Genomic DNA, 16112 nt, shown 5'->3' with positions numbered 1-16112 from the left:
TTTCACTCCCCCAGGCTCATTCCTTTTTTTTTTTTTTAAGATTTATTTACTATATTTATGCACTCTGTAGCTGTCCTCAGACACACCAGAAGAGGGCATCAGATCCCATTACAGACAGTTGTGAGCTACCATGTGGTTGCTGGGATTTGAACTCAGGACCTCTGGAAGAGAGCAGTTAGTTCTCTTAACCACTCAGCCATCTCTCCAACACCGCGCCCCTCCCCCTGCCCCCCCCCCCCCCCCCCGTTCTGTTCATTCCTGTTTCACTCTTTGTTACCAGCTTCTTGGGTCTTTCCCCTGCGATTTGGTCCTCCTCCAACATCCATTTTCTTCAGCTCTTAGTAGCTGAGTTTCAGATGAGGACTATCTTGGGTTAGGAGAGAATGGCTATCAACCCGACCTGGAAGACTGTGGTTCCCAGTCTTGAGCTGAGAAGTTACTCTGAAAGAATAATTATTAAGGCCTGACACTGCCCTCTCGTGGTTGGTACAGAGATAGCAGGCTTTTCTCTATCACGTCTAAGTTTGACAAGAATGTTTTAGGCATAGTACCTGTTCTCTTCATCTCAAATCCTGAATAAGAGTGTGCAAACACCGTAGATGGCCAGAAGCCTGGAGAAAGACACTGGTAACCTTGAGAGAAAAGTACTTTTACCACCAGCTTTTTAGTAAAGTAGAAGCGTCCTGTCTATCATTTAAAAAGTACCAGGAGTTCTACTCAGACGCATTCCCCATCCCACTTCTTTGGGGAACTTCCTCAAGACATTTTTTTCTGTACAATGTATACATCAAATCAAATAATCTTCAGTGTCATTTTCAAGTCTCAGTCTGTAGAATGCACAGTTCCCTGCTGGGCAAAGTATAGCAAATTGAATATACAAGCTTTAAAATCACTTAGCAAGGTAGTAAGTTCATCCTGTCCATACCACTGCCTCTGCTCCTTAGTTATCCTCACAACACCCAGGCAAGACTCTCATTGGAGAAACTGAGGCCCAGAGAGTTGGGTATCACACAGCTCTTAAGTAGCAGTCAGGTCTGGAGTTTGTGCTCTAAATCTCTCTTCAGTAATGGAAGGGAGAGGCCACTGGCTGAGTGTAAGTGAACTACTGTCTCCTGGCTGCTGCCAGAAGTCTAGACAGGATGAGGGACTCTGGGAATCGCACTCATCTCTGCTTCTCTGGTCTCTCTGTGTGCCGGGGCGAGGCGGGGCGGGGCTGCGTGTGCGTACATTCCTGCAGTCTCGCCTGCCCTGATGTGGACAGTTTATGGCTGACCAGAGCCCATTGTTGTCCTATGGTCTGTGTTAGTGGTGTGGAGCATCCGCTGGTTACTGATGGACAATCTCTCCAGGCCTTTTACAGCGTTAGAATTCGATCAGTGTTTCTACAAGTAACAGGTTACAAGAATGAAAGGCAATTTATCCTTCAAAATAAACTTAGGCAAAGTCTTTTAAAATCATGTTTCTGTGCCTAAAGCTCTGCTCTGATGAAAATGTTCTTTCTTAAGCCGATTCAATAGCACAGGGATTTAACCTGACTTTTGAAATGACTTTTAAAGTTATATTTATTTAAACTATATATGAGTAGACGTTATGAACAATGTCAGAGGACCATGGGACACTTGTGAAGTTACTAGAGGGGCACATACTTTACTGTTTTGGTTGTTTGTTTCACGATAAGGGCTCAGGCTGGCCTCAAACTCACAGTGTCACCTAGGAGGACCTTACATCCCCAATCCTCCTTTCCCTACCCCTTAATTTGCTGGGAATACTGATATTGATCCAAATACAAAATATTGATCCATTAAAACTCTCTGTCTCTGTCTCCATCTCCGTCTCTGTCTCTGTGTCTGTCTGTCTGTCTCTCTCTCTTACACACACACACACACACACACACACACACACACACACACACACTGTAATTTCCACATAAACTTTCTGAGTCTACCCAATACCCCTGGGTTTTGCACAGAGCCTGGCTGAGCAGAGGGTGGACCACCGTCCACACCATCCACACAGTGACTATGAAGTGTTAGACTGAAATACTGAAGGCCAGTATGCCTGTCTCCTCTGCACTGTAGTCTGTTCCAGTTGACGCATTTCAGGAGCATGAGAGGGAATTTCAGTAGTGAAAAAAGTACATCCCACCAAAACCAAGAAGTATTAGATTCCATCATAAAAAAAAGAGCCTAGCTTACAAGACAGGCTTTTGGAACCCCATGGCCTAATGTGAACTTTATTTTTGCATTATCTAAACACAAACACTGGTTTAATCAATGACTGGGGGATTATGGGGTTCATTCAGGAAAAGTTTTCTGGGGGTGAAGTACACTGTGACCAAATCTGTTTCATATAAATACTGTTCTTATCTTTGGCCAGAGAACCTCTGTAGTATTTCTGACTAGAGCCATTTGTATGAGCTGCTCTGTGTGAGCACACAGGGATAATAGCTTTTTGAGAGCTACTTACTGTTTTCAGCGTGGCTGGATTCCTCCCAGCCGTGTTGATGTTTGCTAACGGGATTCTTCCTAGAGTGGGAAGCATGTTGTAGACTATGCCTTGGCCTGTGAAGCATTCTGACTCTCTGGTTTGGCTTCTTCTAGGTCCCGATCAGCCCCATTGTCTGTCATACAAACTAGAACTTGGGTCAGACCAGGAGGTTCCTTCAGATTGGGATCCATTTGCTACCGTCCAGTTTTCCATGTCTGAAGCCTGTGCCTCCAGGACAGAAGTGAGGTCTCTGGGAGTGGAGAGTGATGCCCAGCCTCAGAAGCATGTGTGTCAGCGAGCTTGCTACAACATCCAGGTACCCCAAGTGCCTTGGTTCAAGTCAGGGTTTCTAGGTCTGGGGTGAGGCTTGGCCTAGCTATAAATACTTGGTTTGCCCTTTAAGAATCAGTCAGTCAGTCAGTCAGTCAGTCAGTCAGTCAGTCAGTCAGTCAGTCAGTCTGTCAGTCTGTCAGTCACTCTGTCAGTCTGTCAGTCAGTCTGTCTGTCACTCTGTCAGTCAGCCTGTCAGTCTGTCTGTCTGTCTCTTCTCCCTTTCTCTTCTCTCTCTGATGATACTTGACAAGGGAAAAGCTCCAAGCTCAGCCAGGGGAACTTACAGGTCACAGTTGACTTCTGTTAAGAAATCTGTATGTGGGAACCCACTTAGTTCTTTCCTTACTGGTAAAGTTAGTGAGGGCAGCTGCTACACTGTGCCCTCCTGTCTGCCCTGCAGGCCACACCTCCCCAAGCAGGGAACTGTACTTTAGAAGAGATTGGTCTTGCCCATGTCCTGTCTACTCTCGGGTCAGCCCCTTAAGGACCACTGAATGTCCCTCGGAGCTCAATCTGTAGAACTGTTCCCATGTCAGCTTCTCAGAGCATGGCAGATTTAAAACAGACATGTGATGAGAGCCGTAATTTTGGAGAGCTTCAGATCTGATATTAGAAGGAAGGATCTGGGGTTTGGTTCCCACAAAACAAAGCGGGGTACCTCACTATGGAGTGGGTGTGGAGCAGTGGATTGGCCGTGTCTGTGTCCACAGGGTGAGCTGGTCAGGGTCTCTCCTCAGGATACATGGTACGGAGAGCTGTCTGTGCCATGCCTGCTAATATCGCCAATGCCTTGTTTTCTTTTACCAGGTTGAAATAGAAAAGAAGTGGATTCAAATAGATGGAGAGGACCCAGATAAAGCTGGTGGCTGTGTGACTCAGTAAACAATGGCGCCCCTTGGGTCAAATGCAGAACCGACACACAGGGCAGGAAGTTCTGTTGCTGTATGGTAGGACTGAGTAGCAGCTTTAGGCCAGAGATCCAGTGGTGAGTTCCAAAGCAGGCCATGTGCATGTGACCCTTCTGATGCCCTGGATTGTGTCTGGGACTCGTACCAGATACATCATGTTGAAACCTGGAGGCGCTGCTGTCTGACATGAGACCTGCTGGCCAGTTTGGCTGAAGGGTACTTGGGTTTGGATGACTCAGTGACTTTGTTTTCATAACCTGAGTTAGAGGATTCCCTGTCTCTACTTGCTCTCTGTGTGGAACAGTTCGAGAAGAGGAGAAGAGTTAGGTATGACCTTGTTGGAGGGAGTGTCACTGGGGCTAGGCTTTGAGGTTGTAAAAGCCCAAGCGAGGCCCAGTGTCTCTGTCTCTGTCTCTGTTTCTGTCTGTCTCTCTGTCTTTCTGTCTCTTTGTCTCTGTCTCTCTGTCTTTCTGTTTCTCTGTCTGTCTGTCTCTCTCTTTCCCTGTGTGTGTGTCTGTCTCTCTCTGTCTCTCTGCTGCCGCCTTCTTCTTCCTCCTCCTCTTCCTCCTCCTTTCTTCTTCTTCTCTGCTCTCAGCTACTGCTCCAGCATCATGAATGCTGTGAAGCCCTCCCCCTACCCCTACCATGATGATAATGTACTAACCCTCTGAAAGCCAGCAAGCAGCACTCCTCTGCCTCAGCTCCTGCCTCTAGGTTCCTGCCCTGTCCTGACATCCTTCGATGACAGACTGTGATGTGGCAGTGTAACCCTTTCCTTCCCAGCTTGTTTGTGTCATGGTGTTTCATCACAGCAATAGCGTCCCTTCCTAGGACCGTGAGCTGAGAGCACTTTTTTTAGAAGACGTGCAAAGTGAAAGGAAATGTGTAATTCTAGTTAAACTGCAGAGTCGGAGAAATGGCTTGCCAGTCCAGTGTCTGGTGAGGCACCTGACACAGGAGCAGCTGTAACTCCACCTGGCATTACCAGGAAAGTCAGAATCCTACACTTTATGAACTTGATATCTTGACTGTTTTTTTTTTTTTTGGTTTGATAAAGAGTCCTTCATGTTGTCACTGTGTATTCAATTCACGCTGAGCCTAGGCTGTGACACCAGGCCTTCTTCCCCATGTACTAGGTCTGTTCTGAGTCAAAAAGTTATACGCAGCTGTTCCAAACCACATTTGCTTGTTGGCCTAAAGAATTTATTCCATGAGTTTATATTTTGTTACCCACATTTTCGTCTATTCAAATAGATTAAAACAAACATCCATGATGGTTTGTACCAATCAGACTTTATTGCTCTCATTCTTCTACTGTAAAGGCACGGAAAACAAAAGGCAATGATAAAATGGGTTACATTGCTCTATTTTAGTTGTGTGAGATGTTACTCATAATATTTGCTTGAAGCTCTGTCAAGAAGCTATGCTAGGAAGTCCCAGGGAAGTTACCTGGGTTAATAACACCTTCTCTTAGATGTTTTATGGCCTTCTGCCTATAAAGAACTTCATGGTGGATGCAGATGAACTTAATGAATATTCATATTGCAAGAGAAATCCAGCAGAGGGTCTGGTACAAGGCATTATTCTTCCTGCTCTAAAGGTTGGCTAATATGTGTGGGTCACAGTGCTGGGGTCTTTAATAAGTTACAATCAATCAGACTTCAGGACTCTCTCAAGCTTCAGTATTAAGGTTGGGGGAACAGCAGACTGGCACAAGCCCAAACTGAGTTTCTGGAGCAACGTTGATGGCATTAACAGCGTGGTAAAACTGCACACTTGTTAATTTGCACATCTATCAGGACCTCTAATATGCATTACTTAGTGTCAAGTCAACATTAGGGATGAGAGGCTTTTAAATACTGTCCTTCTGACCTTAGAAACCGCAGGAAGTCAAATGTGGCTTCTAAGCCCCTGCATGAAAACTTACTGGAACAGTGTAAGAAGTAAAATCTCTCCCCAGAAGCCAGCAGTGATCTTCAAAATCCCCTCTTTTAAATGAGCTGGAGAGGGAATTCAAGAAGAAACACTACTTTTAAACATTTTAATTTACTCGTGTGACCACTTTGGATACTACCAGTTTTTAACCTGTCTTTCTGCCTTCACTGCCCTGGTCACGTTGTCTGGGCAGCACAGGACCACATTAACTGTGCTAATAAGAGAAAGTTACATGATCAGTTATGTAGGACTGAGCATCAGAACACTTTCCATATCTGTGGGAGTGGCTATTTATCAATTACAAATGATACGAAAATCACACTCTCCAGTTCCCCTTTCGGTCTGGTCTGTGTATCAGGGAACTGCAGTTGCCTTTCATGCAGGAACTATATTTATGATCTAGCCTATTTCCTACAACTTCAGTTAGACAGTTTTCCTTAACAATGACTATTACCATGTTTCCTTAACAATGGCTGTTACAATGTTTTACTCAGACTATGACTTCCTGACCTATTGTTACAAACACAGAACAGACTGACCTTGATAATCATGTAACAAAGTATTTTGTAGATTACATATTGATTTGTACAAAATTAAAGATGTATTTCAAATGGTTCTTGCTGTGCTGTGGACTTACATCTTCTTCTGCAAGGCCTGGAGCCTTTTTTTTTTCAGGTGTGAAATCAATTTCAATAACCTGAAAGGATTGACTCAGTCAGGTGTATGGACATGACTTCACTATTAAGGAGTCTCCGGACATGGCCTCTCAGCATAGCCTAGAAAACGAATACCAACGGACTCTACTTGATTGTAATGCAACAGATAATTAAGAAGAAAAGATTTATTTTATTATTTATTTATTTATGTGTGTGTGTCCACATGAGTGCAGTGCCTGTAGAGGCCAGAAGGTGTGTTGGATTCCCTGGAGCTAAGGTTTCAGACAGGTATGAGCTGCTGGGTGTGGGTACTTGGGAACTGAACCCAGGAACTCTGAAAGAACAGTGTGAATTCTTCACTTTTGGTCATTCCTCTAATTCTAAGAATGATATTGTTAAAGGAGATATAATCATGACACATAAGGATATGGAATTAATCTGAATGCCTCCTTCCTAAAGACTAGGCTTCATAGTACTAGAAGTTACTCTGTAATCTTCCAAAGGGGCGGGGAGTCAACAGTTCTACCTGCGATGCCTAAGACCACATCAAGGACCACCGTGACACATGAACCCGATGGGTTCAGTAGTGATATGCTGCCTTACCTGTAACCAAAAGCTCTTTAATTCGACTTAAAACCTGCTCAACAAGAGGGAAACCATGCCCAGTATTGGAAACTGAGCTAAATCCTCTGTGCTGTTGAAGTCATGGATATCGAAGAAGAATCTATAACCACTGTGTTACCAAATCATCGTAATTCAGTAAATAGTTTACAAGCATTTGTCTTAGTCAGTGGTCTATTGCTGTGAAAAGATGCCATGACCATAGCGACTCTTATGGTTTCAGAGTTTTAGTCCATTATCACTGGCACACAGACAGACATGGTACTGAAGAGGCAGCTGAGAGATCTACATCAGTATCCCAAGGCAGCAGGAAGGATAGAGCCTCTGAACCTGGCTTAGGCTTCTGAGACCTCAAAGTACATCACCAGTGACACATTTTTCCCAACAAGGCCTCATCCACTCCAACAAGACCACACCCCTTAATCCTTTCAAATAGTGCCACTCTGTAAGTATTCATATCTATGAGCATGTGGAGGCCATTTGTATTCAAACCACCACAGTCTTTATATCCACAGATAATTGTAGTCTAAACCCCTTATCAAGAAAGCTTCTCTCCATAACAGATGGAGAGAGACCACTGTAGAAAACCGCAGCCAATCAGAATGCAGAGTTATTGAGTTCAGTCCCAAAGGGAACAACTACAAAACATGCCTGCAACCAAGGCCCAGGGAACATTGCAGAAGGAGGGGCCAGAAAGATTGTAAGAGTGAAGAAAGCAGGGAGTTTGCTGTAAAATTATGTTTCCCAGTAACACTGAAACTACACCCATAAAGTCTTACCAACATGGCTGCCCAAACACGAGCTGAAGAAAGATGACAGCCATAGACATGGCAAAGTGGGCAGAGCAAAGCCCACCAGGGCTCAGCCCTACACACAGAACTGCAGGCAGAATAAAGCTGGATTAGGAGCACACGTACTATTGGCTATTGAATACCGGCTGATCAGCTCTATAACCGCACATGTAGCAACATTATGCTGATGGAGGTTATATTTAGTGATATGGATTTATATGCATATATATGGAATAACAATTAATGAAAAAAGAAGCCATGAATTGGAAAGAGCTCAAGAAGGAATATATGGGAGGGCTTGGAGGGAGCAAAGAGAAGGGAGAAATGTTCTAATTATATTATTCGCTCAAAAAGAAAACAAAAATAGTGATGATATAATTATGACACAGGATTATGAAATGAGCATATGAATATGAATAAAATATGAATTCCATTTAACTCATTAACTACCGAGGGGACTGGTAAAATGTGTTATAAATGGGTTCAAGAAGCATCAGAGGGCAGAGGAAGTAAGAGCATAGACATAGGAAGTAAGAGCTTCTGAAATAAAGTCACAAGCAGATCCTAGATCAGCGGTTCTTAACCTGAGGTCATGACCTCTTTGGGAGCCAAATGATCCTTTCACAGGGGTTGCATATAAGATATTTACATTACAATTCATAACAGTAGCAAATTACAATTATGAAGTAGCAACAAAATAATTTTATAGTTGGGGATGACCACAACATGAGGAGCCATTATGAAGGGTTGCAGCCTTAGGAAAGCTGTGCTAGATGCTCTGAGCCTCTGTTTACAATGGTCAATAATTCCTCCTATTCTAATACAATTAATTTGCCTTTCCTATCAGTTTTCCTCAACTTACAGAACAATAAACAATTCTAAGATAAAGTGTGCTGCTAAGTCCTTTGTTTTTCCACCTTAACATAAGCCATCTGAGAAGAGAAAATCTCGAGAATTGCCTCCAGAGGATTGGGCTGCAGGCAAGTCTTGATTAATGACTGACATGGGAAAGCATAGACCACTGCGGGTGGTGCCACTCCTGGGGAAGTGACCTTGGATTGTATAAAGCAGTGAAGCTGAACAAGCCACAGAGAGCAAACCAGTAGGCATCGCTCACCCCTCCATGGCATCGCTCACCCCTCCACGGCTCTGTATTGGCTCCTGCCTCGACTTCCTTGGATGATTGACTGTGATTGGGACAAATAAAGCAAATACATCCCTTTCTTCTCAAGTTGACTTTGGTCTTTGTCACAGCAATAGGACACCAAACTAAGACCTGAGGAAAAGTGTTGACAGCTTCAGTGCATGAGCTCCAAAGTCCTTTCGTCATGTTACTTTTTCCCAGAATTAAAAATTACATTTTATTTATGTATTTTTCCTGTCTCCGTCTCTCTGTCCTTATCTCTGTCAGTCTCTGTCTCCCTATCTCGCTGTCCCTGTTTCTGTCTGTCTCTGTCTCTGTCTCTGTGTTCCTGTTTCTGTCTCTCTATCGCTCTGTCCCTGTTTCTTTGTCTGTGTCTTTGTGTCTCTCTGTCTCTGTCTGTCTGTCTGTCTATGTGTGTGTCCCAGGGATTAAACTCAGGTTGCCAGTCATGAGGGCAGGTGCTATTACCTGTTTGGCCATCTCTCCAGCCCTACAGTTTTTCTTGACAATAGGACAAACTTTGGCCACAGGATGGAATCTTGCACTGTTGTAATAAATAACCAATGTGTAGTAAAAATGTCCTCTCCACCCCTCATCTTAGAAGAAGGTGGGTATTTGATGAATTCAGTTTTTATTTTGCTGTTAAGGCTGATCTCTCAAAGCAGCATATGAAGGATGGTGAGATGGTTCAGTGAGTAAACAAATAAATGTGAAAAATCCCAAACGAAACAGAATTGCACAGCCCTTTATGGGCGCCAGGCTGTGAGCATTGTCTTAGACCCTCACAATCACAGAGCTTCCCTGGGGTTGTTGAGGACCAAAGGACGGAGTGGGAGGGGCTGAACTGTCCTCATTTATTCTGTCAATCAATCCTTCCACGCCCCTTCCCCACTCTGTCAATCAATCCTTCCACGCCCCTCCCCCACTCTGTCGATTCTACACCCTCCCCTTTCCCTGGACGTGGCCACTCCTTCCCAAGGCCCCTTCCAATTAGCCTTAACCCAGGGCTCTTGTGTGGGGTCACGTGTATTTGCTGAGGTGTTGGCATTTATCAGTGTGTGACTGATGGTGAGCATGCCATGAATTCAACCTGATTACCTGAATATTTCCCTCGGCTACATGAAATGACTTTTTTTCTTGTTATAAATAAATTAGTAAATCCCTGCTTTAACTGGTATTGAAATATGAATTTATCTATAATTAGTTTTTAGAATACTGGGGTTGAACCCAGGACTTTACACACACTTTGTAGCACTCCGTCTCAAATTCCTCATTCATAACCCACAATTAATTTAAAAGTCTAGTTCCAGAATAAAATCTGCTAGTTATAGTGTGCCTTTAAAATCATTGTTGCCCATAATTTGCAGGATTAAAGCTGAATTGAATGAAATGAAATGCCCCCTTTCACTTTGAGGTTTGCAATTTACCCTTCAGGTATCGGCACCAGCGTGGCCTTGCAGACCTCAAGAGGAAATGCCTCTTTTTAAGTACCACGATGTGTGTTGACAGGTCCTAAAAACCCGTCTTTGTTCTAGACACAATAGCTAGGAAACCAGAAAATGGATCTGTAGAATAGACTTGAACAGCAGATGGCGCTCTCAGGCAAGCCACTGCTACACAGAGTCGGAAGCAGCGTGTTGGTGCTTGATTTTGATTAATAAAAGATCTTGAGGATACTTTATAAGCATTTCAAAGCATTGTGAGTCCAGTGGAGCATAATTAAAATTAATGCAGTAGACAGTCTCTTTAAAGTATTTCTAATGCCATGTCTAAAAATGCTGTTGAATACAATTTTACACATCCAAAAGATTTAAATACAACGCTTATCTCTACGCCTTTCTAACTATTAAAGGGACAGGAAAATGTGTCCCCTTTCTTCATTTTCAAACAAATGCCTTACAATCATTTACTTAATCCTTTTACTTAAAAAATATTTGTAAAATAATCCATCAATTCTTTTTCTTGTGTCTTGGGGTCGGAGCAAGCAAATGTATGCTTGCCAAATACTCCATGCTACCGTGACCCAGGGGCGAGCCTTTGTTCTTAGTCCTTAGAAAGCTTTCTCTCACGCACAGGAACCTTTCTGGGTGGATTTAACCATTCCTCCACGAAGTACATTTGAATGTTTTCTTTCTAAAACTCTTCACATCCTAAATAAGCCTGTAAGTGTAGTCCAGCCATTCCTAGATGTCCTCCACACCGTGAGGCCAACGGGGACACTTTGCCACTTTGAGTGGCCTCACAGTATGTCATTGCAATTAGACATCTTGCTGGTCATTGAACGTCTTGTCCGGCTTACCATCTTGTGTCTGCAGTTTCTCAGTATTGGGAATAAACCAATGAAAAAACGGTGAACTCATATAAAGGGTATATAACCCTGGAGGAGGCGGACAGCCAACAGATAGCAATCTGTGACTATTGTTACGCAGAAAACAAAACAGGCTAAGGTAACAGAGAGGTTGCCATGACATCCAGAAGAGACGAGAGGAATGGAGCTCTCCAGATTCTGCAGGGTAGAGGGAGTCCAGCAGAGGGCGCTGGGGGAGCACAGATACCAGAACGGGTGCCCGTCACGGCAAGTGGTGCAGATTCTAGGGTGACTAGGATACCCCAGCTGCTGAAGGGTTGAGGAGCAGGTCAGAGAGGTCGCGAGTGGGTTGTGATGCAGATATACTAAGGCTTTCTGGGGAGTCGACAGAACTTCAGGTGCTGTTTGATGATCTTTGTGTTAGGAGGACCTGTGCAAAGGCTGCGGTGTAGAGATCTTACAGAGAAAACAGTTTAGAGGATATTGAAATAACCCAGACTCTTTATTTTGCTCAAGTGGCTACAACAATACATCTCAGACTGAGTAATTGATAAAGAAGAGAAGTTCATTTCTCATTGTTCAGGAGGTTGAGACGTCTAAGGTCAAGGTGCCAGCATTGTGAGTCTGGTAAGGTCCTTTCCACGCCTACAGTGCTTCCCTACTATGCAATTACATGGTGGAGGGGAAAAAGCCCCCCCTCCCCCATCAAGTGTCTTTAAAGAGACACCAGGGACACTAATCCTATTCCTAGAGACAGAGGCCTGTGGTCTCAGGACCTGTGGATATTCCTGCCTTTTTAATCCCACTAGCTTTAAAGATGGATATCAGTGTATGAATTTCAGGACAATGGGAACGTTTGACTCAAAGTTTGAGGACTGGAGTGATATGATTAGGAGTGGTGACCAGAGACAGAAGATGCTTAGATGCAGAACATATCTGAACTATAGAAAGAACAGTGTTTGTTGATGTGTTGGATGTGGGATAGGAAGGATTGAAGAGAAACAAAGATGATTTCTACATTTCTTTTGGCGTGAAAAACTAAAGAGTGGAGCTGTCTTTTATGGTGAAAAGTGGTGGTGTCTTTTGGGAGAAAAGGTTTGCTAGAGTAGGTATCCAAGTAGACAGTGGGGAAAGGGGAGAAACTGCTGCCAAGTAGATCCATGTGTTTGTGGTTCGGGGTGTCCTGGCTCAGAGGGCTGGGAATTAGATGGGATGTAACCTAGGTAGCACAGCTGTGTCGTGAGAGCTATGGTTCCTGGCTGTTAAGATCCACCCTTTATGACTCCACATCCTTGAGACTGGTTCTCCCCACCACATCAGAAATTAAGACACTGTGTCTTGAAGACCACACATGCCCACCAAAGAGCATCCTGACAAGCATGGAGGAAAACTTGCAAGGACATTTTGATCCTGGGAACTGCACAGTAGAGGGATGTGACAAAGATGACACCCACAAGGAGGAACTTAACATCACAGGAAGGAAAGCGCTGGCCATAACAAGCCTCTTAAAAACCCACAGTGAAGAACCTAATGGACTTTCTTTCTTTCTTTCTTTCTTTCTTTCTTTCTTTCTTCCTTCCTTCCTTCCTTCCTTCCTTCCTTCCTTCCTTCCCCCCTCTCTCTTCCTTTCTTTCTCTCTTTCTTTCTCTCTTTCTTTCTCTCTTTCTTTCTTTCTTTCTTTCTTTCTTTCTTCCTTCCTTCCTTCCTTCCTTCCTTCCTTCCTTCCCCCCTCTCTCTTCCTTTCTTTCTCTCTTTCTTTCTCTCTTTCTTTCTTTCTTTCTTTCTTTCTTTCTTTCTTTCTTTCTTTCTTTCTTTCTTTCTTTCTTTCTTTCTTTCTTTCTTTCTTTCCAGACATATACTTAGAGACAATTTATTTTAAAGCAATATTTTAAAATCTAACAGATTTTGAAAACTTTTTTTCTTATTGCTTATTTTTTTAATTGGATATTTTTCTTTATTTACATTTCAAATGTTATTCCCTTTCCCAGTTTCCTGTCCATAAGCCCCTTATCCCCTCCCTCTCCCCAATAAGGATGTTCCCCCCATACCTCCCTTAACACTCCCCTCCCACGACATTCCCCTGCACTGGGGGGTCCAACCTTGCTCATGGATTAGCAGGATTTTTCCTTTGATGAATATGAAGTGTCCTTCCTTATCTTTTTTGATGATTTTTGGTTGAAAGTTGATTTTATTTGGTATTAGAATGGGTGCTCCAGCTTGTTTCTTCAGACCATTTGCTTGGAAAAACTCCAGCGTTTCACTCTGAGGTAGTATCTGTCTTTGTCTCTGAGGTGTATTTCCTGTATGCAGCGAAATGCTGGGTCCTCTTTATGTATCCAGTCTGTTAGTCTATGACTTTTTATTGGGAATTGAGTCCGTTGATGTTAAGAGATATCAAGGAATAGTGACTGTTGTTTCTTGTTATTTTTGTTGTTGGAGGTCGAATTATGTTTGTATGTCTCTCTTCTTTTGGTTTTGTTGCAAGGGGATTACCTTTTTGCTTTTTCTAGGGTGTAGTTTCCTTCCTTGTGTTGGAGTTTTCCATCTATTATCTTTGTAGGGCTGGATTGGTAGGAAGATATTGTGTAAATTTGTTTTGGTCATGGAATGTCTTGGTTTCTCCATCTGTGTTAATTGATAGTTTTGCTGGATACAGTAGCCTGGCATTTGTATTCTCTTAGGGTCTGCATGATATTTGCCCAAGGTCTTCTGGCTTTCACAGTCTCTGGTGAGAAGTGTGGTCTAATTCCCATAGGTCTGCCTTCATATGTTACTTCACCTTTTTCCCTTATTGCTTTTAATATTCTTTCTTTGGTTGGTGTTTTTACTAATATGTGATGGGAGAAATTTCTTTTCTGGTCCAATCTATTTGGAGCTTTGTTGGCTTCTTGTGTGTTTATGGGCATCTTTTTCTTTAGGTTAGGGACATTTTCTTCTATAGTTTTGTTGAAGATATTTACTGGCCCTTTAAGTTGGGAATCTTCACTCCCTTCTATACCTATTATCCTTAGGATTGATCTTCTCATTGTGTCCTGGATTTCCTGGATGTTTTCAGTTAGGACCTTTTTGTGTTTTACATTATCTTTGCCGGTTGTGTCAATGTTTGCTATGGTATCTTCTGCCCCTGAGAGTCTCTCTTCCATCTCTTGTATTCTGTTGATGATACTTGCATCTATGACTCCTGATCTCTTCTCTAGGTTTTCTATTTCCAGTGTTGTCTCCCTTTGTGCTTTCTTTATTGTTTCTATTTCCATTTTTAAATCCTGGATGGTTTTGTTCAATTCTTTTACCTGCTTGGTTGTGTTTTCCTGTAATTCTTTAAGGGATTTTTGTGTTTTCTCTTTAAGGGCGTCTACTTTTTTATCTGTGTTGTCCTGTATTTCTTTAAGGGAGTTATTTATGTCCTTCTTAAAGTCCTGTATCATTATCATGAGATGTGATTTTAAATCCAAATCTGGCTTTTCTTATGTGTTTGGACATACAGTATTTGCTTTGGTGGGAGAACTGGGCTCTGATGGTGCCAAGTAGTCTTGGTTTCTGTTGCTTAGGTTCCTGTGCTTGCCTCTTGCCATCAGGTTGTCTCTAGTGTTAGCTGTGTCTGACAGTGGCTTGACCCTCCTGTAGGCCTGTGTGTGAGCACTCCTGTAGACCTGTTTTCTTTCAGCTGAATCTGGGAGCAAAGAGCTGCTCCTGGCTTTGCGTGACCTGAAGCCTCCAGGTGGTTGCTTGGCACAGAAGAGTTGGTTTTACCTCTGCTCTCAGGTGTGTAGGTTCTCCTGGCCACTGGCTTTCTGCTCTCAGCACAGGCAGAAACCTGAAGGGTCCTGCCCCTGACTGCTCCTAGGTCCTTGTGCCCAGAGGACACAGAGACGAAGAGGCAGGTTCCTCTTGGGTCAGGAATGTGAGCAGAATTGGCAGTCTCCCCTGAGGTCTCAGGAGTTTCAGCACTTCTGAGCATCCAGCTCTCTCCCCCATGGGATTTGGGTGCAGCGACTTCCTTACTCTTAACTAACTGATGCCTAGTGTGTGCCCACAGGTGTCAGCATGTGTATGTTAGAATATAATGTAAAGCTCAGAGGACAACTTTCCCATGGTGGTCTTCAGTTATCTGCCGTTTTCGGCAGAGTGCCTTGTTTACCACAGCATACACCAACCTAGCTGGCCTTCATCTAGACCAGTGGTTCCCAACCTTCCTAATGCCATGACCCTTTGATGTAGTCCCTCAGGTTGTAGTGAACCCCAACCATGAATTATTTTCATTACTATAGCATCACTGTAATTTTGCTGTTATGAATCATAATGTAAATATCTGATATGCAAGATATCTGATATGTGGCCCTTTGAAAGGCTTGTTCAATATCAAAGGGGTCAGGACTCACAGGTTGAGAATCACTCGACCATAGCTTCTCCTGTAAATGGTTGCACTAGGCTTGCATGTGTTTGCATTGCTACCTTTATTTTTTTTTTTAACCTGGGTTCTGAGGATGTAAACTTATGTAACCAGGCTCACATAGCAAGTACTTTCGTCTACTGACCCTGACTAATTATTATTGTATTTTATCTACTGCCATAACGTGTGCTAAAACGTTCTTTTCTCATTTGTTTCCAGTCTAAGTAGGAGAAGTTTTGGGTCATCTTTCAGCCCACGTCACCCACACCATGCACTGCTTGCAATTTAGGTTCTGTGGCTGTGCCAGCTCCCATTTCTTCAGAACTTGATTGGCTGTTCATGATGATGTCATTACAATTTCAGCATCATGATTGACTGCTCATGATGATGTTACAGTCATTACAATTTCAGTGTCAGTTTAGTCATTGCTTCAATCACTTCCCTTTTTGTTTTTATTTTTTTTTCTTGATTGATCGTGGCTGAGTCCACATCATGTTGTGTTATAAGAAGCTTTAAATTTTGTTATTAAATTCAAGTAA

General features: G+C 43.1%; 2 protein-coding genes across 10 annotated transcripts in view; both read left to right on the top strand.

The window, feature by feature from the left end:
* Ston1 (stonin 1) overlaps positions 1 to 6278 on the top strand; it is a 50775-nt gene extending 44497 nt beyond the window's left edge. For 2 of the 3 annotated variants that reach the window (XM_087553620.1, XM_087553621.1), the window contains exons 3-4: positions 2601 to 2803; positions 3628 to 6278. In XM_087553620.1, the coding sequence (XP_087409746.1) occupies positions 2601 to 2803; positions 3628 to 3702 (278 nt within the window). In that variant the 3' untranslated portion in view covers positions 3703 to 6278. 3 annotated transcript variants of the gene reach the window in all.
* Positions 6279 to 11390: 5112 nt separating this feature from the next.
* Positions 11391 to 16112, top strand: part of Gtf2a1l (general transcription factor 2A subunit 1 like) — a 78215-nt gene continuing 73493 nt past the window's right edge. For 2 of the 7 annotated variants that reach the window (XR_015621958.1, XM_087553611.1), the window contains exon 1: positions 11391 to 11450. The gene's annotated coding sequence lies outside the window, so the exon portion shown is untranslated. Of the gene's footprint in view, positions 11451 to 11495; positions 11811 to 14193; positions 14946 to 16112 lie in introns of those variants that run through there. The other 5 variants (XM_087553615.1, XR_015621959.1, XM_087553610.1 and 2 more) reach the window with 5 other exon arrangements.

The sequence above is a fragment of the Rattus norvegicus genome, chromosome 6 (assembly GCF_021556685.1).
Source record: "Rattus norvegicus strain SHRSP/BbbUtx chromosome 6, alternate assembly SHRSP_T2T, whole genome shotgun sequence".
Taxonomy (NCBI): domain Eukaryota; kingdom Metazoa; phylum Chordata; class Mammalia; order Rodentia; family Muridae; genus Rattus; species Rattus norvegicus.
Note: the sequence above shows the minus strand (reverse complement) of the source record. Positions and strands in the feature narration are given on the sequence as shown.